Source organism: Electrona antarctica (assembly GCF_951216825.1).
Source record: "Electrona antarctica genome assembly, chromosome: 11".
Lineage (NCBI taxonomy): Eukaryota > Metazoa > Chordata > Actinopteri > Myctophiformes > Myctophidae > Electrona > Electrona antarctica.
In genome coordinates, this window is record NC_136792.1 from 28,780,072 (window position 1) to 28,803,784 (window position 23,713).

The 23,713-nt window shown below is 43.0% G+C and overlaps 1 protein-coding gene and 1 pseudogene across 2 annotated transcripts; both read right to left on the reverse strand.

The window, feature by feature from the left end:
* Positions 1–14,568: 14,568 nt before the first annotated feature.
* Positions 14,569–15,907, reverse strand: LOC306932101 (replication factor C subunit 5-like; annotated as a pseudogene). The gene is made up of 2 exons: positions 15,875–15,907; positions 14,569–15,493 (listed from the first exon to the last, which is right to left on the reverse strand). The product of its transcript is annotated as a replication factor C subunit 5-like (transcript).
* Positions 15,908–16,642: 735 nt separating this feature from the next.
* LOC306932102 (replication factor C subunit 5-like) lies at positions 16,643–17,689 on the reverse strand (the record flags this gene model as incomplete). Its single annotated transcript, XM_079513804.1, has 1 exon — positions 16,643–17,689. The coding sequence occupies one exon, from the start codon at positions 17,687–17,689 to the stop codon at positions 16,643–16,645; it is 1,047 nt and encodes a 348-aa protein (XP_079369930.1).
* Positions 17,690–23,713: the final 6,024 nt, after the last annotated feature.

The window sequence follows — 23,713 nt, forward strand, 5'->3', positions numbered from 1 at the left end:
GTACATAATCTGTATTGCTTTCTCTGCTTGGTCTCGGTTCCTGCACTCAATCACCACCAAACCACTCCTAGTAATCCTCACAGCCTTCACCCTGCCAACCATTTCCTCCACAAACTTTCCCACCGCTTGAGGCTCACTAAAAAGCCCGTCGGTTTGTGTGTCCGAACTCATCCCGACCACATATCTTCCGATATCTTCGTCTCTCTCTGAAGCTCCTTCTTTCTTTCTTTTCTTTGTATTTCCATAAGCTCTTGGATCCTCAAAATCACTTCTTTCATCCTCTGATGATTCCTTCTCCGACTCCATTTCAAACCGACCCCGAGTCTACGTCTACACTCATTGAACACCGGAACATAACTGCTCAAACCGCGCGCCATGTCTGTTCGCGCAAGCGGAACAGACATGACACAGAACTCGCTCTGCCCAAGAGCCAATCAGAACACACAATGTCCAGTAAACGCACACACAATAGGTAGCAGGTAATACTGTAGTTGGGCATAGGTTGGCACTTGTTTCCACTCGTTACAGAACTTTTCATTGCAGCTGAGCTGTTTTCATGAACGACGTTCGTTCGTACCCAGGTAATTAAGCTAAATTAAAAGTATTCCTATATGTTACCCCCAAACACAACACAACAACGAGGTCAAATGTAAAATTGACTTGTGTTTGGTGGTTAAAGAACAGTGGGTTTAATATTGCTTACCAACAAAAAGCAGCATGCTATCATTGCTATGTAAAGTTAAAAAATCACACCCGTGTGAACTGAGTAGTGCAACTCCGTGTGAGCGTCCCCGGGGGAATTTCCAGACCCACAGGAACCGCCCGGTTCCGGCGAGCCGGTCGAGAAATGACAAGAGTTACCATGTGGTTGTCCCCGGGGGTCCCCGGAACATCCAGATCCCCAGGAACGCACCCAGTGGGCCGGGCCGGCTATTTTCGTGCTCGGACACAGCCTGGGACACAGCCAGATAGGCAGGGACACACATAGCTCCGTATAGGAGTGGTTGCACCACTCAAAACAAAATCACACCCGTGTGAAGTGAGTGGTGCAAGTGCAACTCTGTGTCCCACACAGACTTTTAATATGTCCAGAGCCTGTCGTCTCTGTCGTCCGACTGCAGATGGACAGAGAGACTCTTCCGGTTTGTTGCTGGGATAAAGAAAGGTCGATAACAAAGTATCTCCTGATTTGTCTTGCTAAAAAAAAGCCATTTTAGTATGAATATCTTTGAAATATTGTGTGCCTTGTGATGATTGGGTCCAGTATTTTCCACCTATGGGTTCCACTTGCTCCATCAGTAAGGGAATTTCTTATTGGCTACTTAGTGGGCGGCACCTCATTGAGTAACACTGGTGTCCACGTTAGATCAGTGCAGAGTAATCTAGTAGAGAGTGGCGACACGCTTTGATCTCGCCGCAAAGCGGGTCATGGGTGCCTATGGGCTATATACAGTAGTTCCAAACATTGGAACTATCCCATTGAGATAGAATGAGCACTTCCGCATTCCATTGTTAAAATGGGAGTCAACGCTAGTGTCGCCACTCTCTTACTAGATTACTCTGGATCAGTGTAAAGGTGGCCTTACACTAGCCGATAATCGGGCATTTTTGACACTCGGGGGGGGGGGGGGGTGCCCGACCGCTCAAAGCGTGATCGGGATCGGCCCGATCAACATCAAGAATGTTTGATATTTGCTCTGCCCCGCTCCGATTATACTTGTAGTGTGTGGTGCTATCAGATTTCAGATTGAAAAAAATCGGCTAGTGTAAGGCCACCTTTACACTAGCCGATTTTTTTCAATCTGATCCCGATCGCGCTTTGAGCGGTCGGGCACCCCCCGAGCGTCAAAAATGCCCGATTATCGGCTAGTGTAAGGCCACCTTAAGGCCACCTTTAGTGTAACATGAGACATGCCCATGGTAAGATGTGTTCCTCAGCACACTATGCCCTAGATCTTGCGCCACCCCTTACCCCTTATCCCTAAACTTATTTGCCATTTTTTACTATTTTTTACTAGTAAAAAATAGCAAATAAGTTTAGGGATAAGGGGTAAGGGGTGGCGCAAGATGGAGCCCTATATTTTCAATCTGTATATGTTTACTGTGATACTGGTTATTCTAAACATGCTAAATGTACCAACATGAAGTGGTGAAAAAAAAAAAAAAAAAGCACACCCAAGTGAGGGGCGCTCTTATCATCGTACATCATCAATAATCTTTGTGTAGGACCGAAATAGTCAATTTGCTCGTCAACATATGACGTAAATTCTCCGTTCATTGTCAATGGCATTGACAATGAGGCTGAATATAGGTTATTCGGAATTTACATCTGGCCACAAAAGATCACAGGATCTACTGAATGTGAAGGTAAAGGTATAGGGGGATACCATACTGTGTGTAGTAGGCACAGTTTGTCACATTCAATAGATCCTGTGATATTTTGCGGACAGATATAATTTCTTGGGGTCTTGTAGGACCATAGTAAAAAAGAAAAATCACCATAATGTTTTGTAAAAAAAAAAATACATATTTAGCCCCATGTTCAAATGCCCCCACCCCCTGTCAAAAATAGCTAAAATCCCGAAAACATGAAAAAAACATGAACCTTGATTGAAAAAAACAAAGTTGTCCTTTAACCCTAAACTATTGTAATATATTGCATCACCACTAGATGTCAGTAAAAGCTCAGAAAATGCGACACTATCAACTCATTCTCAGCTGCCAATCTATCCCCTACTTAGTGTTTTATTGCAAAGTTATAGATTTTAACCCATGTGTAGTTTTGCAGATTTGCAAGTTCCATTAATGATGCACACACGCACGCACGCACGCACACACACACATACACACAATTATTGGAAACTATACATTTTGGACAAGCAAGACCCAGTAAAAAAATCTGAGGGCATTTGTCACAAAGCTAAATGTGTTCATGTGAAGGGAGCGTGCTGCGTGAGACACAAACCACAGGGTACCCCTCCCCCTGTCATCTTATAGAACAGTTTGTCTTGTTTTTTAATGATCATTAAGCACGCTTCCAGATGTTGGGAGGGAATTCATCCCCACATAGTCCTTCTGTGTTCTTCAATATTGCAATCGTAGTGAAAAAGTAGCCCCCAGAAAATCATTGCTGTGCACCACACAGCAGACTCCTCTGCCTGAATGTCGATATTACCTGGGGAGACAAACTGTCCCTAGATATAACTTTATATACTGTATGGAGCTGATCATTTTTGAGGGGCGCTATCCCCTCTAACGTTTGGCTTTTGAAATTACGTCTATGGACTTTTAATGTTTGTTTAGAGCACTTTAAGCAAACATTACCAGGCGCCGTCCGCTGCACAAGTGTGATTTTTGAGAGGCGCTCCTATGCCCATCTGTGTGTGTTTTGTGTGTTTTTGTGTACCAAATCTGAGATGATTTGATTGGCCAGCTTTGTGTGGTCCAAGGCGCATGCCACACATAGGCTCTGGCCTGACAGCGCGTCGCGTGTTTGAGTCCCGTTCGACCTTTGCTGCATGTCTCTCCCCCTCTCTCTCTCTCCCTCTTTCCTGTCTGTCTTCACTGTAACTATCAATAAAGGCACAAAAGCCAAAAACAAATCTTAAAATAAAAAAGTGAATTATACACTTCACTCACATAATAAACGCAGTATTTTGAAGGATACAGAAACAGTGGGATAAAGACTAAAACGTTCTTTTCAAGATCAATCATGCATAAAAGAGCATTATAAGTCTTTATAAAGTCGCCTTAATGAGCGTCTAAAATACTGAGGATCTAAAATACTTTTTCCTTGATAGTTTTTACCATACCTTTTCACACGCCTTTCTGTTTTACCACCATACCACACTGACCCTGTGCATGGCGTGAGAACAGTGGCACCCATAAAAACACAAGCTATCCCATTGCTCTGATGTTTTCAATTAAATTCACCTGCATAATCAGAAGGACAACCAGTCAGAGGCCGCAAATAAACAAAGGGGGCAATTTTAGCATCGTAAATCCCACAAGGGATTGTTGGCATGTTCACTGAAGTGTTAAAGCAGTTGTTAATTTTGTTTTTGTGAACGCTACCTGTGGTTGTCAGACAGAGGCTGTGGTCAGGCCATGCACGAAAGGGTAGCCGTTTAGGTCTTTTAAACTGTTTACTCACTTTGGCTCACAGTTTATCTCTCTTGCAATTCCCCAGTTTTGTAATTGCATTCTTTTCAGTTTAATTTCATGCATTTTAAACAGTCTTTTCTCAAACTATGAATTAGGCCAACTGCTAAATAAAGGGGTTTGTTCTTCAAATTACGATTTATACATCAACAAAATGTTTAGTGATCCCAGTATTGTCTTGAAATCAAACTGTGTAAACATAGTTATTGATTTTTCTAAATAGATTGAGCACATATTTCAATCCTTCTGACTGGAACCATCTTCCTCAATATATATACAGTATAACATCTTTTAAAGTGTTAAAGACTACACTGTCCTCTCACCTTGAGAGCCCCTGTTTGCTTTCGCTAACTATCAGTAGGCTTGTTGTACAGTAACAGATCTATAACACAATGATCTATAACATCTATAACACAATGATGTTTGTTGTTGTTTGATTTGTCCTGTTTATGATTTGTTTTGTTTTGTTTTCTATCTATGTTTTGGTATGTATTTTGTATCTCTGGATCCCCTTGAAAACGAGATGGTTCATCTCAAGGGGTTATTCCCAATAAAGAAATTTCAACAAGACCAGGGGTGTCAAACTGGTGGCAGAAGGGGCCACAGGGTGATTACAGAGACTCATTGACAAGACTTGACACCTCCTCTTACCAGACATAGAATCAGGATGTCATCATGTTGGACTTGGAAAGAACAGACAAAAGACCTTTTGTTGAAGAGGAAAGGAAAAAAAGTTGAGTCTCAGAAGGAAGAAGAAATACCTCCCGAATGGCTGGGTTCAAGTCTAAATGATGGTAAAAACTTTCGACGTACTGTAGACTCACGGCCGAGCTACACCAGGCTTTTCAGCGCGCATTTACACATATACGCACACACGCACTTATAGGTCCAGTCCTATTTTAAGTGCGCGTATGCGGGGCTCGCGTGTGTGCGTAAACGTGCGCGAAAAGCCTGGTGTAGCTCGGCAGTAAATCGAAGAGTTGAAACTCGCGAAGAGAAGGGTGATCGATTGGGAAAACGGAGGACATCCGACATACTACAGACATGTTCAACAGGAGGGGTCTAGATTTATCTGTACATGTTGCCACAGACGGTGACATGTCGGTGACTACCAGACGTAACCAATTGTAACCCATTGAACCCATTTTAGTGGTGAGAGATAAGTTGCGTGCTCTGCTCGTGGCCTCGCGCACAACTGGTGTGCGAAGCATAAGTTGGCAGCTCGACAGAGTGCATTTCTAGTTAGTGCAGCCGCACCCGGCAGCCGGCGACAACTAGAGTTCTCAACAATTAATTAAATCATCAAACCCTGTACACTCAAGACACTGCCCCTGCTGCCACCCTTAGATCTCCATATATGGAGCTGACCTGTTCTGACATTCCATATGTTGATCTGACTTCATCAAACCCTGTACACGCAAGACACGCTCCATATATGACCAGACCTCATCAAACCCTATACACTCAAGACACTGCCCCCACTGTGATCTCCATATATGGAGATCTAAGGGTGGCCCTTAGATCTCCATATATGGAGATCACATGTTGATCTGACCTCATCAAACCCTGTACACTCAAGACACGCTCCATATACATATAGCGCTCTCCCATGCAGTCTGCCGTCACCCAGGCTATTTGACCTCGCCCAAATAGGTCGAGGTCGTTTCTCGCCCTCAGGGCGTCTTATACTGGTGATATTGACTAGCTATAGTATCACCTGTTCAATGCATACGATTGAGTGCTAGGGATGTGATACAATTATTTTCTTTTTCATAATCAATTATCGATGATTGATTAGTGCTCTTTGTATTGGTTAATGATACATTTCAATTTGTATTAATTGACTTACTTACTTACTTACTTACTTACTTACTGCCCTTTATGCCGGCTGGTAGGGCAGCAACAAAGGATCTCCACTTCAGTCTGTCATGGGCCAGCGTCTTTATAGATCCCCAGGTGTGATGCAGGGTCTTCAACTCTCCCTCCACTGTCCTACGCCAGGTGTTCTTGGGTCGACCTCTTTTGCGTTTGCCCTCTGGTGTCCAGTGAAGGGCAGTTTTGGTTGTATTTGTTTAGGCCACCTCAAATTAAAACATTACAGTAGCATGGAAGCTACATACAGTATAGACTGTGTCAGTCACGTGATAACTCTTGTGGTTCTATAAGGGGCTGTGTCTACAGAAATGTTTTTTTGCTCTTGGTGTCTTGGTTTTTTGGGACTGATCCCGATCACAGGCATTTGTAACAAAAAAAAATCACACCCGTGTGAACTGAGTGGTGCAAGGTCTTATATAGCCTGATCAGCTGTGGTCTGACGTAATGTCAGTGACCATAGTAACCATGCTCGTTTTTTTGGTTGCTAACCATAGCAACCATGCTCGTTTTTTTGGTACGAACAAACATGGGTACAAAGCCAGTTGTTGGAGTGGTTTGCACCACTCAAAAATGATAATATTAGTTGACTAATCATTTCAGCCTTATTTGAGACAATCTTTCAAATGTACCAAATGTAAGGCAAGACAAGTTTATTTGTGTAGCACATACGTTTAGCCTTGCTCTATACTGCCTACTTTGGCATAATGCCATACTGTATGACCTGAACAAAATGACGCAAATGGCCCCTAAACTCAGTGTCATAAGAATAGTCAGAAGAATACATCATCATATGAGCAGCTCTGCATATGTTCCAGTATCATGTGACCCTTGACATTGTGCTCATACAGCTTTGAACTGCATACACCATCCAGCTGAAGACAATATTTGTTTTCTTAAGCAGTCTGTTTATTCTCCCCACACCCTCCTTTTGGCACACACACAATAGCCAAATTGAGTCAATTACAAAGAAAGACCCTCCTTTTTGTCTCTGTTATTGCTTCCTTACAAGGGATATTTTTTAATTAAATAGCAAACAAAAAAAATTGGATGATGTAGTAGCAATTACTTGTAGTAGTAATACATAACACTTAAATACATAATTACTTCTGGCAACATATTTATTGGCCAGAACTAGAAAATGGAACTTATTGAAAACGATGACTATTCACAACCCGGGTTATAGCACTTTAATATGGTTATTTTTGGCAAAGGAATAACAGGAATAGACGGGATAAAACAAATGGAGAATAAGAACTACAAAAAGTGCTCCGAGGAGCACAGGTCTCCGCCAGGTCAGGTAGATTATTGTGGGCCAGCAATGTTTGAAATTCAGGATGGAATAGGAAAAATTGGACAGATCCTTGATCACATGACTATAGAGATGTGTACCATCACACACGGACAGACGGGGTGCCACGGAATGCCACTCTGTCGACGCAGCAAACAGACATCTAGACATTACGAAGGCATTGCACATTATTAGAGGCTGGTAAAATAAGAAACTCATATTGTAGGTCTCCCCATGTGGCTGGCAGAGAGTAACATCTTTAAAGGTGATGCATGTCAGAGGAAGTGCTTAATAATGGAGTCCAAGGACCGTGTATTGATCTGTTCTTCTTGAGAAGTCAATTGAATTAATTCCAGTCACTTGAGGTGTGCCACAATTAATACATAGCACTGGAAAAAGCTTTTTTTGTATTCTCCTTACTGGTCTACCGGTATGCGCACATAAGCCTCTCCAATTGATCCAGAATGCCGCAGCTTGCTTGGTCTTCAACCAGCCGAAATTCTCACATGGCTCTCCCCCTTATCCGCTCCCTCCATTGGTTCCTGGTCGCTGCCTGCACAGAGTACAAAACTCTGATGCTGGCCTTCAAAGCAACCAAAGGAATGGCACCCCCATATCTTGCAAGTCTGATCGGACCCTACAAACCCTCCCGCGCACTCAGATCAGCCAACACAGGGACGCTGGAAGTACGTACATTCACTAAAAAGCCGGGACAATGCTCCACGGGTCCCAAACTCTTCTCCTGCTGGCTCCAAAACAATGGAATGCACTTTCCATTGCAATCAGAACTGCAGACTCACCCCCAATGTTCAGCCGTAGTCTGAAAACTCACCTCTTCAGACTCCATCTTGGCCCGTAGCACTTGCCCAGTTGCCCTAGCCTCGACGACCTTGCAGTTGCAGGCGTATGCAAAGGCTCAACTTACGTAACTTAGATAGCATTTTATGTAGATATAACATAGCACTCTATAGTGTATTTGCATATATCCATTATATAGATATTCCACTGTTAGGTTCTTAGCTTACGAATGATTCTTTGACTATTTTTATGTATTTCATGCATTACCATGTGTTGTTCTTGTTTACTGTAAATTGCTCTGGATTACACTAAATGCCTGAGGAATTGACCTCACCAAAACCCGTTTTAACTTTGGCTGACATATATAGTCGATATAATCTTGCATATATCGATTTACGGCGGTTATGCTTGCCGTGCTAACAATTGAACCAAAAATACTGTAAGTTAAGCATTGCAGCCTGCCTTGTAATAATGATAGCTCTACGAAATGATGATAATAATGATAATGTCCAGCTGACACTGCTAATTTAGAGATAGTTAGCTCAGTGGTACAGAAACAGCATTGTATAGAGAATAATGAGGCTGATTCTGTTGACTTGAAATAGCACACTGGTACTCAACAACTCCAGATTGGGCCCTTTATGAGTCAGTCGTAAATCTCGTAATCTAAAATATCGGCTGTAAATGTGAGTTTTACTGATGACATTACATGCTGAATAGCCCACTACATTCAGCGTTTGATCTAAGTGTTTGGTATCATGCAATGGTATTGGTATAGTGTGTGTGTGTGTGTGTGTGTGTGTGTGTGTGTGTGTGTGTGTGTGTGTGTGTGTGTGTGTGTGTGTGTGTGTGTGTGTGTGTGTGTGTGTGTGTGTGTGTGTGTGTGTGTGTGTGTGTGTGTGCGTGTGCGCGTGCGTGGTTAAATGGACATTCATTTTTTGATTGGATGATGTACGACGACAAGAGCGCCCCTCACTTCACACGGGTGAAATTTGTATGTGCCGAGCACTATGAGAAGTGACAATTCCGATTCTGACCTAATACGATACGGTATTCATCCCTATGGGCCACCATACTGTACTTAACTTGGTGTTGAGAAAATTCACTGTATTCATGGCAAACGTGAAAGGATGGCTGTATTATTACTGGTTGAGAATGATTAGTAGGCTGCACCAAAACGTTTAATTTTGACTGATCGTGGCTCCCACCATAGACCTGTACAATGTGCACATGGTAGCTATGTTTATTCGTAGGCTTTTGATGAAGTTGGAGCAAAGCTAATGCGTCTAGGGGTATAATGAGTGAGCAACATGTAAAGGAGGAACAGGAAACCATGACCAAATTTATACATTTTATTATAATAATATTTAATAATAATAATAACTAGAAAAGTCGCAATTTTGAAAAATTGCAAAGTGTGGTTGCCGCACTTATTCAAGCTTGAATAATTGGTCTTTTGACCCATTACTACAACTTCTGTCCAATTTTCCTTGGCTCCTTGACTCTCTTGAAAAGTAATTTGAACACTTGAATAGTTACGCAACCAACAACAGCCAATTAGCTACTACAAACGTTATGCAAAGCTCGGCCAATCATAGCGGAGGTTAGGTAGGTTACTTACGGAAGAATAATAAAGTGTGACAATAACTATAGTCTGGTTGCCCTTTGGGCAACCACACTAATAATAAATTGAATAAAGGGTATGTATATTTACAATAAACGGCTCTTTAAGCAAAATAAAAGACAATAAACAAAACAGAACTCCTGTCCGTAGGGAGTTCAAATCAAACCGAAAGGATCTCAAACAATGTAACGAAGTTTCACAGTTAGTAGCGGCGGGTCGGAGGAAGATCATAATGATGTTCCCCGACCAGCTGTCAGAGGAAGATCATAATGATGTTCCCCGACCAGCAGTCAGAGGAAGATCATAATGATGTTCCCCGACCAGCTGTCAGACACAGACTGAATATATAGGAAGTTGTGCATCCATGGCCACTGTGTCACATGACCGGCAAGTCTACTTAGATTAAGAGATATCAAAGATAGGTCTACATAACAATACCAACCTCATATAAATATTAACCAATAAATATATATTTATACTACATAATATCACTCATAGTCATAATAATAACCAATACTCAAAACATTTGCTCACCACTCTGTGTTCATCAGGCATTGATGCTATGACTGCTAGTCATAAGAATGGAAATGTGATTTTAATATTTTGTTTGATAATATTGGGGAAGTCTTAAGGAAGGGGCATTTTGCAAAGTTTGTATCTTTATATTGGAAAATTGTGTTTACAGTAAAAAATGAAGTGCAGTGAAAAAACATACACTCCTGCACATAGACAGCATCTATTTAGGTGGGGAATCAAGTTGTAAAGTGAAAGCAGATGGGACCGTAGGCTAGAATATTTTCCACTTGAAGTATACCGCTCTTGTTTGGAGTTCTCTCAGTAGCTGGGCCTGTTCCAGAAGCAAGGCTGAAGTTCGAACTGCTTGGCCCCCATCACTCTCCCCTAGCTGTGGTTGGGCATGAGATTGATTTACAAAAGAAGACCTATTACCACACTTACTTAGGACACAGATGAGGAAGGACACCAGACAATACCATTATTTGTGTGCATTCCACTGTAGCAACCTACCATATTGTACTCGTCTGTCAGTATGACTTTCTACAGGAAACTATAACTGCATGACGAAAGAAAGGTAGTGTCCTTTCTATCAGTTACGACTGAGTGAGACCTCCAACAAGGCCTGAAAATCTTCCCAGTTTGATCATTTGTAAGTTTGGTTAGGTGGTATGGTACAGCTGGTGCTACAATGTTGTCTGTACTGTCAAGAGATACACTAATATGAATATTGATACCTGGTGGCGCATCTGGTGCTACAGAAAACGTAACTGGGACACCAAACTCCATTCTCCTCAATGTATATTTTGGAAGAACATTTTTCTGATAATGTAATTACACAAAACAGAAGTAGGTATTCTATGTCCTTGAATGTCAGTGACCTACTATAAATGCAGTGTAATGCATGTTACTCTATAGAAATAAAAGAAGCACTTTCACGCTTGTAAATTCATGAATGATAATTTAACTCTGAGAGTGCACAAAATGTGTACACTCTCAGAGTTAAAGGAACACTCTGAATCTCACTGTAAAACCCACAAGTAAACGGCTATAGGAAAAAGATCATAGCTGCTGACTCAACCACATAATGAGTGAGGAGATGGAAGTCCAGTCTCTGTTGGGTGAAATGATACCAAAAAGTGTTTACAGCAGAATATAAATGATAATTTGGGCAGAGAAGACCTCAAACTGCTTCCAGGCTTGTTTCTGGTGGAGAGTTTGGGGTTTTGCTATCCTGTAGCAAGCATTAGACATTGGACTGTATGTCTCGCAACACAATGCTTACAGTGCAAAATAGTTTACATTCAGAATTTAGCTGATGGAAATAACATTTGTGCTTTTCAATCTTGAATATTTTCTATATGTCATTCAAGTAAAACAACAATTTTGATGTTCATTTGCTACCTTTGCATTTGTTTGGAAAATGTCTATATTTTAATGCAGCTATTCGTTGATATAAAAATCACACCCGTGTGAACTGAGTGGTGTAAGGTCTTATATAGACTGATCAGCTGTGGTCTGACGTAATGTCTGATGTAATGAAATCACACCCGTGTGAACTGGGTGACCATAGCAACCGTGCTCATTTTTTGAGCACAGACAGACAGACAGACAGACTAACAAAGCCAGTTGTAGGAGTGGTTTACACCACTCAAAAAAGTACTTGTACTTTTGAATACTTAAGTATACTTATACTTACAGTATAGTATCAGTACAGTATCTATACTTTGACTCAAATACCGAGGTTGAGTATATTATTACGTATGGTTAACTACTACTACTGCGAGAGTGAGGTTTAGCCAACACCAACTCAGGATTCCTGGATCGCTGCCCTCCACAATTTCCTATCCTAACATCAGGGTCTTGAGCTCTGCAGTGTTGTTAGCCAAGCTGTCACGCCGCAGCACGTCTACATACTGTAGTAGGTTGTACGCTTCTTTCACCTCCTGGCTTTACCCTGGGTTGGCTCAGATAAAGTCAATGTATTTGCCTATAGTTCTGGATGCCTGACGCAGTGCCCTGTCAGCCTCATCCTTCTCTTTCTGACTTTGTCCATGACAAGAGACCCATAGAGGTCCACATTTCTGATGCGGTCCATCCATGTGATACCTACAGTAGTGCCATTCGTAGCATTCTTGTGTAGACTCCATCCAGGATCCAAGATCCAAACATATGGTTAAAAAAACCTTCATCTGGATGAATTCCACTAAACACAGCAATGAGACTGCCCTCCTCAGAGTCACAAACGAACTCCTGCTATCTGCTGACACCGGTTCACTTAACATCTTCATTCTCCTTGACCTCTACTCAGTGCCGCCTTTGATACCATTCACCACTCCATACTCATCTCACACCTCAAATCCACCCTTGGAATCACTGACACTGCCCTCTCCTGGTTCCAATCATATCTCACTGACGGACAGCATAAATCTGAAATTCTCATCATTGGCTCACCGGCTCCTCTCATGACTTCTCCCTCACTATTGATGACTCCACTGTCACCCCCTCCATCCAAGTCCGCAACCTCAGTGTCATCCTTGACCCCACCCTCTCCTTCCAGCCCCATGTCAACCAGACCACCAAAACTGTCCCATGCTATCACACACTGCTGCTAATGCCGCTCAAAAGGTTCTAAAAACACTACAGTATGTTCAAAACTCTGCCGCCCGCCTGCTCACCAGAACCCGATCCAGGGACCACATCACACCTGTCCTCCGTGAACTTGCACTGGCTCCAAGTCAAGTACAGAATAGAATGTATTTTTTTTGAGGGCCTATATTCAGCTATAGTGTAGATATTTGTCTAACACAAACATTAAATGGCATTGACAATGAATGGAGAATATACGTCATGTGTCTGAGCAAACCGGCTATTTAGTCCTAACACAAACATTAAATGGCATTGACAATGAATGGAGAATTTTCGTTGTATGTGCCTGAGCAAATGATGATGATGTACGATGATAAGAGTGGCCCTCACTTCACACGGGTGTGATTTTTAAGGGGTGCTAGCCCCTTGTATAAACAGCTTTTGTCCCCATTGACAATGAAAGGGGAATTCAGGTCAAATGTCTGCTAAATCTTGTCCCCACACGTCTAAATATTTGTCATTGACAATGAACGGAGAAATTACGTCAGAATTCCGCTAAATATGAAATTAAACATCAAAACATTAAACGCCATTGACATTGAAGGGAAAATTTACGTCATACGGTATGTAAACAAGCAAATCAGCTAACCAATCACATGTTGATGGGAGTGCTTAGCCAATAAGGGACCACCTTATGTACCTTATGTACTGTAGCAATATCAAATGTCCGCTAACATAAATTGATGTACGATGACAAGAGCGCCCCTCATTTCACATGGGTGTGATCTTTACTATAGTGTTACTATTCTAGCTATGCCGTCTCTCTGCAACCCTCCAACACATGGCTTTCAGTTTACACACACATAAACAAAGGACCAGCCCTCCCATTAGCACATTTTAATATGGGATACAGATCCAGTCCACGTGCAATCAAGTAAAAGGCCTAACAAACTCTGGAAGGATATTCCAGGATTTTACATCCCATCAAAGGAGGTGCTGATAAACTGGGAAAATGTTCATTGGTGGGCCATTTTCATTCATATTGAGTCTGAGACTGGGATCAATTAATTTAGCTGTTTTCTAATCCAGAGAGCGGATTAGACCGCATCACGGACGGGCGGAAACAAAGTGCGCTTGTGCTTTTCCAAAAATGATTCCTCTAGGCCAGATGTGACATGATTCATTTTCCGTTTGATATCAGTTTGTTTGGTAGCCTATAATATTTTGGTATATCCATGACTGTATTCCAACTCGTAGTGCAACTGGCAAGACTAGACTACTAGATTTGGCATCCGTGTGGGGGAAGTGCCACCAACCATAACCAGAAATAATTTGGGGAGTTCTAGAGTAGTCGAGGCCTAGCACCGGATCACCCTGGTTTGGAATGAAAGTTATGACTGGGCGGAAACAATATCCTCTACCAGATTTAGGTCTCAGATCAAATGAGTTTGAGAACTTGGCTGTCTCGGATGCGACACTGTTTTCTGTTGCAGGGACTTTCGCCCTATAGTTTTAGATTGTGACGGAGGGGTGCCGTCTCAAGCGAACTTGAGCGACGAGAGACACCACAGAGCAAACTAAAGCGAGCGAGTTGCTGTGTAGAACGTTGTGAAGTTCGCTTGAGCCAACTCAGCCCCATTCGAGTTGCGACCCGATAGGCAGAATAGTAAATCTTCGCCCCCCCACAGGGGAGTGCTCCCTACCCCACTGACGGCCTGTCTCACCCAATCACAAGCCGGGGTACTCCTTCCAACCCCTCCCTTCGTGGAGATGGGATCTCGTCTCGGACGGCCTGGAACGCTGCCACCATAGAGCTCAGCTGGATCTTTTCATTGGTTCCTGATGCCAGTATGTGTTCTACATCAGCCAACTTGATGAGCAGTTCCATCCGAATAGCAGGGGGAAAGTCCTTTCTGTGTACGAGTGGGTGGATCTCTGTGAGGATATCATTGAGGGCCAGACCTTTTTGTGTCTTCAGCTGAAGTATGTGATTGTACGCTGTGGTGAAGTCTTCCTTGAGAGACCAGTGTAGTATGTCTTCTATGTCTGAATGGTGCGGGTAACCTGTGCATGTGTACACCGTGTCCTCTGTCACCTTCCCACAAGCCATACTGGTGCTCTGCAATATGTTGAGTGATCTTCTCATATCTCCTGATGATAAGGTCACAATGGCTGTCATTCCATCTGGAGTTATGTCGATACTTTCCTCCTGGATGACATGATCCAGTCTGGGGATCATCTGCTCCTGGGAGAGGGGACCGAAGCGGAACCTGGTGCAACGTGACTGCAGGGCCGGGATGATCTTGGACAGGTAGTTACAGATCAAACAGAACCGTGTGTTCTCTGTGAACTTCTCAATCACTCGCCGCAATGCATTCTGGGCATCCTGGGTCATGGAATCCGCTTCGTCCAGTATCACCAACTTGAAACCTTTTTTATAGATGGTTCTGGTGCTGGCAAAATTCAGGATGGGACCTCGTACAACATTAATACCTCTGTCGTCTGAGGCATTTAGCTCCAAAACCAGAGGTGAAGTCTTTATCCTTGTAAAGTTGCCGGGCACAGGCGAGGATGGTGGATGTTTTACCTGTGCCAGGGGGGCCATAGAACAAGAGGTGTGGAAGCCTGTCCTCACTGATTAACTTCTAAACATTAAACGCCATTGACATTGAAGGGAAAATTTACATCATACGGTATGTAAACAAGCAAATCAGCTAACCAATCACATGTTGATAGGAGTGCTTAGCCAATAAGGGACCACCTTATGTACCTTATGTACTGTTGCAATATCAAATGTCCGCTAACATAAATTGATGTACGATGACAAGAGCGCCCCTCATTTCACACGGGTGTGATCTTTACTATAGTGTTACTATTCTAGCTATGCCGTCTCTCTGCAACCCTCCAACACATGGCTTTCAGTTTACACACACATAAACAAAGGACCAGCCCTCCCTCCCATTAGCACATTTTAATATGGGATACAGATCCAGTCCACGTGCAATCAAGTAAAAGGCCTAACAAACTCTGGAAGGATATTCCAGGATTTTACATCCCATCAAGGAGGTGCTGATAAACTGGGAAAATGTTCATTGGTGGGCCATTTTCATTCATATTGAGTCTGAGACTGGGATCAATTAATTTAGCTGTTTTCTAATCCAGAGAGTGGATTAGACCGCATCACGGACGGGCGGAAACAAAGTGCGCTTGTGCTTTTCCAAAAATGATTCCCCTAGGCCAGATGTGACATGATTCATTTTCCGTTTGATATCAGTTTGTTTGGTAGCCTATAATATTTTGGTATATCCATGACTGTATTCCAACTCGTAGTGCAACTGGCAAGACTAGACTACTAGATTTGGCATCCGTGTGGGGGAAGTGCCGCCAACCATAACCAGAAATCATTTGGGGAGTTCTAGAGTAGTCGAGGCCTAGCACCGGATCACCCTGGTTTGGAATGAAAGTTATGACTGGGCGTAAACAATATCCTCTACCAGATTTAGGTCTCAGATCAAATGAGTTTGAGAACCCGGCTGTCTCGGATGCGACACCGTTTTCTGTTGCAGGGACTTTCTCCCTCTAGTTTTAGATCGTGACGGAGGGGTGCCGCCTCAAGCGAACTTGAACGACGAGAGACACCACAGAGCAAACTAAAGAGAGCGAGTTGCTGTGTAGAACGTTGTGAAGTTCGCTTGAGCCAACTCAGCCCCATTCGAGTTGCGACGCGATAGGCAGAATAGTAAATCTTCGTCCCCCCCACAGGGGAGTGCTCCCTACCCCACTGACGGCCTGTCTCACCCAATCACAAGCCGGGGTACTCCTTCCAACCCCTCCCTTCGTGGAGATGGGATCTCGTCTCGGACGGCCTGGAACGCTGCCACCATAGAGCTCAGCTGGATCTTTTCATTGGTTCCTGATGCCAGTCTGTGTTCTACATCAGCCAACTTGATGAGCAGTTCCATCCGAATAGCAGGGGGAAAGTCCTTTCTGTGTACGAGTGGGTGGATCTCTGTGAGGATATCATTGAGGGCCAGACCTTTTTGTGTCTTCAGCTGAAGTATGTGATTGTACGCTGTGGTGAAGTCTTCCTTGAGAGACCAGTGTAGTATGTCTTCTATGTCTGAATGGTGCGGGTAACCTGTGCATGTGTACACTGTGTCCTCGGTCACCTTCCCACAAGCCATACTGGTGCTCTGCAATATGTTGAGTGATCTTCTCATATCTCCTGATGATAAGGTCACAATGGCTGTCATTCCATCTGGAGTTATGTCGATACTTTCCTCCTGGATGACATGATCCAGTCTGGGGATCATCTGCTCCTGGGAGAGGGGACCGAAGCGGAACCTGGTGCAACGTGACTGCAGGGCCGGGATGATCTTAGACAGGTAGTTACAGATCAAACAGAACCGTGTGTTCTCTGTGAACTTCTCAATCACTCGCCGCAATGCATTCTGGGCATCCTGGGTCATGGAATCCGCTTCGTCCAGTATCACCAACTTGAAACCTTTTTTAAAGATGGTTCTGGTGCTGGCAAAATTCAGGATGGGACCTCGTACAACATTAATACCTCTGTCGTCTGAGGCATTTAGCTCCAAAACCATAGAGGTGAAGTCTTTATCCTTGTAAAGTTGCCGGGCACAGGCGAGGATGGTGGATGTTTTACCTGTGCCAGGGGGGCCATAGAACAAGAGGTGTGGAAGCGTGTGCTCACTGATTAACTTCTGGATGGTGCTTAGAATGTCTTTGTGGGATATCAGATCATCCAGTGTCTGGGGTCTGTACTTCTCAACCCAGGGCATATTCCTGGACTGAAGCGGTGTTGTGCCGTTGGTAGACGCCATCATGCTGGATTGCATCTGTGGAGGTAGATGTCAACGTTATATGTTTGTTGATCAAAACTAAGTTTTGTTTTCATGTACCCCATGCAGCAGCAGCTACAGAGAATAGGCCATTTGGAACAGTCTAAGACAGAACCTGTGTCAAACTTTGTGACTGGTCCGCCAGGTCCATTTATGTTCTCTCATGATGTCATGCCGACTTGGTAACCATCTCCTTGGTAACAGTATTGTATTTTACTTTTGATGGGCGCTAGGAGCTAGCCCCTCTAAAGGTGGTTGCACAGAAACGCCGCTAGAAAACGGAAAAACGCGATCGGTGTGTAGGTACCCTCACAAAAAACATGCAGTAATCCTGGTCTCTAAACTACCTCCCCCTGGCCACCCGGGGCGCCTGGTGGAGGGGAAAGGAACTGGTCGGAATAACGTGTTCCTTCCACGTGCTACATCCGGCCGGGGAAACTCCCCCCTGTCAGGTGAAAAGAAGCAGCTCGGACTCCTCATGCATAGAAGGAAGCATGAGGTCAGTCCGCTGCCCCCCAGGTTGGCAGAGGAAGTGTCGTGCCAGGATTACATTCGATAATTGACACTGGGTGAAACAATGGGTTGCAAAATCGTGGGATAAAAATTATAGACAAAAAAAAAAGAAGTCTCCATACACAGCATGGGCATGTTACGTCTGTGACAATGCATCCGTTAACATCGTGTTTGTGAGGTCCCGCCTATAATGGTGATCCAGTTGTCCAGAACCAACCATTGGACCAATATGTCCATATATGGACAAACAGACAGACCTGATGTCATCATTATGACATATCACTGGTGGTGTCATAGACTGGCCATGCCTGACTCAGAACTCCATAAAGCGCATAAAAGGGACACAGACAGAGTCAGACCGATGCAGAATTCTCCATATATGGGCATAAATGGGACACAGACAGACTGACAGATGCAACGGGTTGCTTCCGTTAACATTGTGTTCATTGTGTAAACCATTGTTAAACATTGTGGCTTTTCAAGCCATTAGTGTGACCATTGCAAAAATATCAGCTTGATTTTAAAAATAATCTCTGTGTGCTTTGCTCCTTTCACAACTCGTTTAGAGATGAAGTTAGAGATGGGCAAAATAGTGCAGGGGAGAGACATAATCTAGTAATGACTCATCACTCAATGATCTCATGAAAATAAATCTGCATTTAATTGGTAATGATTACTGAGAATCAATGGAATATGCTGAGCCTTGCACACAAAGACTCTTTTTCAGTGGGGTCTGGAATCGGGATCAGCGTGATGGTAAGCAGACCTGCAATATATTTCCTGAACCAGAGGTATTTTGTAATCCTGGAGCAATGCCACATTGCCAGAACTCTCAGTATAGTGCTCTCAGGTAATGCATTTTAGGGGTGCAACAGTTAATCAAACAAATAAATTATTAACTAATAATCGATAATCAATTTAATAACATAATCAATGAATAGCCGATCCCTTGTTTGAGCTTTCTAGGCGAAAAGCTTCACAAAATATAGAAAATGTAAAATTAAATAAACTAGAAGATGCAACACGTTTGTAGATCGCCTATTTCCACCATTTTTTTAAAAACACCCATCTCTATTATGCTATTTTAGTTTAAAATGTACAGAATAATCACTAGGAAAACAATTGTTAGTTGCTACAGCCCTAATGCTCCCTGCTCTTGCATGAGATTTGCTCACATTTGAGAGACAACTGATCCCAAAATTCCAGTTGTCACCTGTGAGGACGTGTATGTAACCAAAATGATTACATAATTGCAAGATTGCATGAAATATGTTGTGCACATTCATGCTGCTAAATGTAAGAAACATGGAAGTGACCTTTCTTCTATTGTGCCACCATCTGAACAAACTGTCAAATTAGCAAACAGGGGGATTCTTTAGGCCTTGGGCAGAGGTCTGCACCCAAATGCATTCTTCTAGTCTATCTCAAGTCATCTTATGAACATAAAACAGTAGCGTTACAAATACAGACTAGTTCAGTCGCTTTACCACACTAAAACGCCAAGGGAGCCAATTATTTGCTGAGGAGTCTTGTTATTGACTATTAGGTAGCATTACTGTGTGTATGCCATCCTTTGATTTGTGGTCCCTACGGAGTACGGACCCTACCTACCACCCCTATAGCCTGAGATGGTTGGCAATGGGAAACAAAAACACATGTAGGCCCTTTGCATTATACTACCACATGTGCATTGTGCATGTATGATCTAATTAGTTCAGATAAAGGTATAGATCTAAGAAAGGAACCTTTTTCATGTGACAGAACCAAGAAGTCCCGGAGGTCTTTATTTGGCAACTATTCTTTTATACTATGTGTGCCTTGTGCAACATTAGTCATGGAACTGAGTGACTGGCTGAATGTGGCCTGAACCCCAGTGGTAACTTTGTGTTGTGTTAAAGTATGTTAACATCTGTTATTATTTTATATTCATTTGTTTCCTCCTTACACAGTTTCTCATCTGTCGAATGGCAGAAGGGCAGAAGTGACACACACCACTGTATAGGGAGTAGGAACTTGGGGAGGAATAAATATCAGTCAAGATTTCACATTTTGTTCTGTTTAAAAGACAAAAGTGCATAAAAGATGGATCTAAAGTACTTGCAGTTTATGTAGCTTAACACAAAAGAAGTAGAAAAAAAGTGTAGCTCATAATGTCCAGTGGACAGTGCTAATTTAAACCATACAATAGTGGTAGCACATGCTTACAATTAAAGACCGTTATTATACAGTACAGTCTCAGTCCACTAATCTTTAAAACTGCAATATTATTCTGATTATTTCAAGCATGCAGAATTAATGATTTAAAATGTTTGCTTTTTATATAGTGATCCATTTATTTTTCAGCTAGAAACAAATCCAGAAGTCAAAAATCGGAAATGGTATCAAATGAAGAACAGATGTGATTTGCCTGATGAATAAGGGCACGCACCCAAGTCATTTGTTTGTGACTGCATATCTATCGTTGTACTTACATCCTCATACAATATCAGACATGTCACCAGTCCTCACCTAGATCTTAGGATAGAATGCTGCAGGAAAAAAGGGCTTGGCAGCTAGCTGCGCCACATGTTCTCAATTGATCATGTACACCATAATAAATCCTTAAAGACACACAGTGTGTGCATTTGATATAAATATCATTGGGGATCATCATAAATTATATTTGCATTTATGATAGTTCTATTATTACAACGCTTGCCTTCAGCCAGTGCTCTATGCAAATGAGAGCAAGCCTTGACAAGCTGATGGGATAAGTACTGTATGTCAATCTACCACTCAAGGCCGTAGCCTGATGCATCTGTCTGGTGGGCCAATGGAGGGAGCCGTAGCCTGATGCATCTGTCTGGTGGGCCAATGGAGGGAGCCGTAGCCTGATGCATCTGTCTGGTGGGCCAATGGAGGGAGCCGTAGCCTGATGCATCTGTCTGGTGGGCCAATGGAGGGAGCCGTAGCCTGATGCATCTGTCTGGTGGGCCAATGCTGGCATTCTGCTGGCTGACCTGTACAACTATAAGCCTACTGGCTACTAAGGCATCCTAAACCACCATCTGCTCACCAGTCCTTCAGTCAGGTCTAATAAATTCCAAATTGCATGTTTCTTGCATGAGGCTTTATTTGTTGAACTATATCAATGATTTCAGTTACTATAATCAGATGTTTGAAAAGCTCATTAACTACTTGGCATTAGCAAGATTTGACCAAATTGGGCCCGGGCGGATGTGTAGTGGTCCGGGCGGCGGGCACCTAGCCAGCTGGGCCCGGGCGGATGTGTAGTGGTCCGGGCGGCGGGCACCTAGCCAGCCTGACGGCATGTCATGGGTTCCACTCACGATCCTGACGACCTTTGCCACGTGTCAACCCCCCCCCCCCCCCCCCCCCCATCTCTCTCCCCATTTCCTGTCACCATACTGTACGCTATCCAATAAAGGCAGAAAAAGCCCAAAAAATATCTTTGAAAAAAAATGATTTGACCAAACCGTCATGTATACATCTCCTTAGCCATCTAAGTGGCTAAGTGACGTATTTGTCAAGTTATTGAGCTGTATTTTTATTTTATTTTGTCTCTCCATATGGACACATGGCAGCACACAACGGTTCATTCTGAATTGTTTTTTATTTTAAAGTGCATTCACGTTATGAATTACAGTATGCTCAGTACACATAGGCTACACCTGAATAATGAAGAGTATGCCAGCATGTCCATGTGTTTTGTCTGAAAAGTAGTGTTGCTATTGGTTCCACACATTTCCGTAACCGTTTGTGTAGTCACAATATTCTGACATTTCAAAATTGGAACAGTGCAACAGTGCAAGTGGAACTGCAGTGTTGTAAAATGCTTACAGTTTAACATAAAAAGCCATTTCTTGGTATCTGGGTGGTGTAAGAGCCTCACACTCCACCCAGCATATAAATTCCTGGTAGTGGTACCTACACCTTAGTAGGGTACTCCAATCTCAGTACTCTAATCAGGAAAGTGTGGATTTGGTGTGTTTGCACGTTCGCCTTCCCACAGCAGACCAGTTGTCTAATTGCCTCAGTCCAAACTTGACACAAATATCACTCATGGGTCTGGGCTTTGGTCTGGCTACTTGTCCCCCTTACAATGTTCAAACAGTGTGTACACCTTCCATACCTTACAATGTTCAAACAGTGTGTACACCTTCCATACCTTACAATGTTCAAACAGTGTCTACACCTTACAATGTTCAAACAGTGTCTACACCTTACAATGTTCAAACAGTGTCTACACCTTACAATGTTCAAACAGTGTCTACACCTTACAATGTTCAAACAGTGTCTACACCTTCCATAAATCAAGCATCAACCTTTTCCCCAGACTTTGGCCAGTAGGACATCTTCCCGCCTACTGCGCATGCCGACATATCTGATCCCAGAGCCAGTCTGCCATGCATGCAGGCGCACCTACAAAACACTTCAAGAAGGCTTCTAATAGAAACTTCCTTAACTCAATTGAATAATGTAACTATTGTATCAGACTGACCATGGTTATCAGACTCAGTAAACTGTAGTTTGCCCCATATTAATCAATCAAATAAACATTTTTAGATTATTGAACTACAGTATGACGCACATTTACCTCTATATGCAAGGAGTTTAGATCCCACAGGTTAACAGGCTAGCTCCATAGTTGGAATTAAACTTGACATTCTGGAAGTGGTTGCAGAGGGCAGGATGAGGAGGAATTAATCTGGACACTATCCTGATGAACCCCTCTCGTCCACTCTATGACAACTCTGACCCTCCTTTCTTTGTGCCTGTAGCCATCAGACTCAAAACATAGCCTAACCCCACAATGTCTGTTCTGTTCTGTTCTGTTCTGTTCTGTTCTGTTCTGTTCTGTTCTTTGATTCTCTGCTTAACACCAGCATATCCACACATCTAGACTACAGTGTAGCATCGCATAGCTGTTGAGATATCCATGAAACCAGGTGGTGAGAGTTGGGCGTTGAAGACACACCATTTGAGCTTTGGTGTAAGGTTAATGTGTATAGATAGAACCACCTGGAACGTATAGACAGTAGACATGATACTGTAGCAATAAAAGGCCTATTGTACTCTGGGCTCATTATAAAGATTTTCCTCACCTGTGAACTAGGAAGATGTGGATTTAGTTATCTGCTGGCCCTCTACACTGGCCCCCCAGGGCTCTATTGTAGGCTATATACTTGGTAACATTACGCATTGTGAGCTTGTAGATCAGAATAGCGACGCTGGGCTTAATTTCGGAGACTGTCTGAGCGAAAAAAGAAGCAGAAAAAATAAGTGAAGTCAAGTGAACAAACTGACATTTCTCTCAGTTTTTCTATGGCTCAATATACTGTAAAGGGAATGGGGAGCTGTCAGCATTCACTCAATCAATCTGATTCTCGAAGGCCTCGCCCTTCACAGAACCACAGTCCCATAGAGATACAGAACTAAAGAAAATAATCCCAACTCTCTCCAGCAAGGTTAGATCAACATGGTTACTTCTCA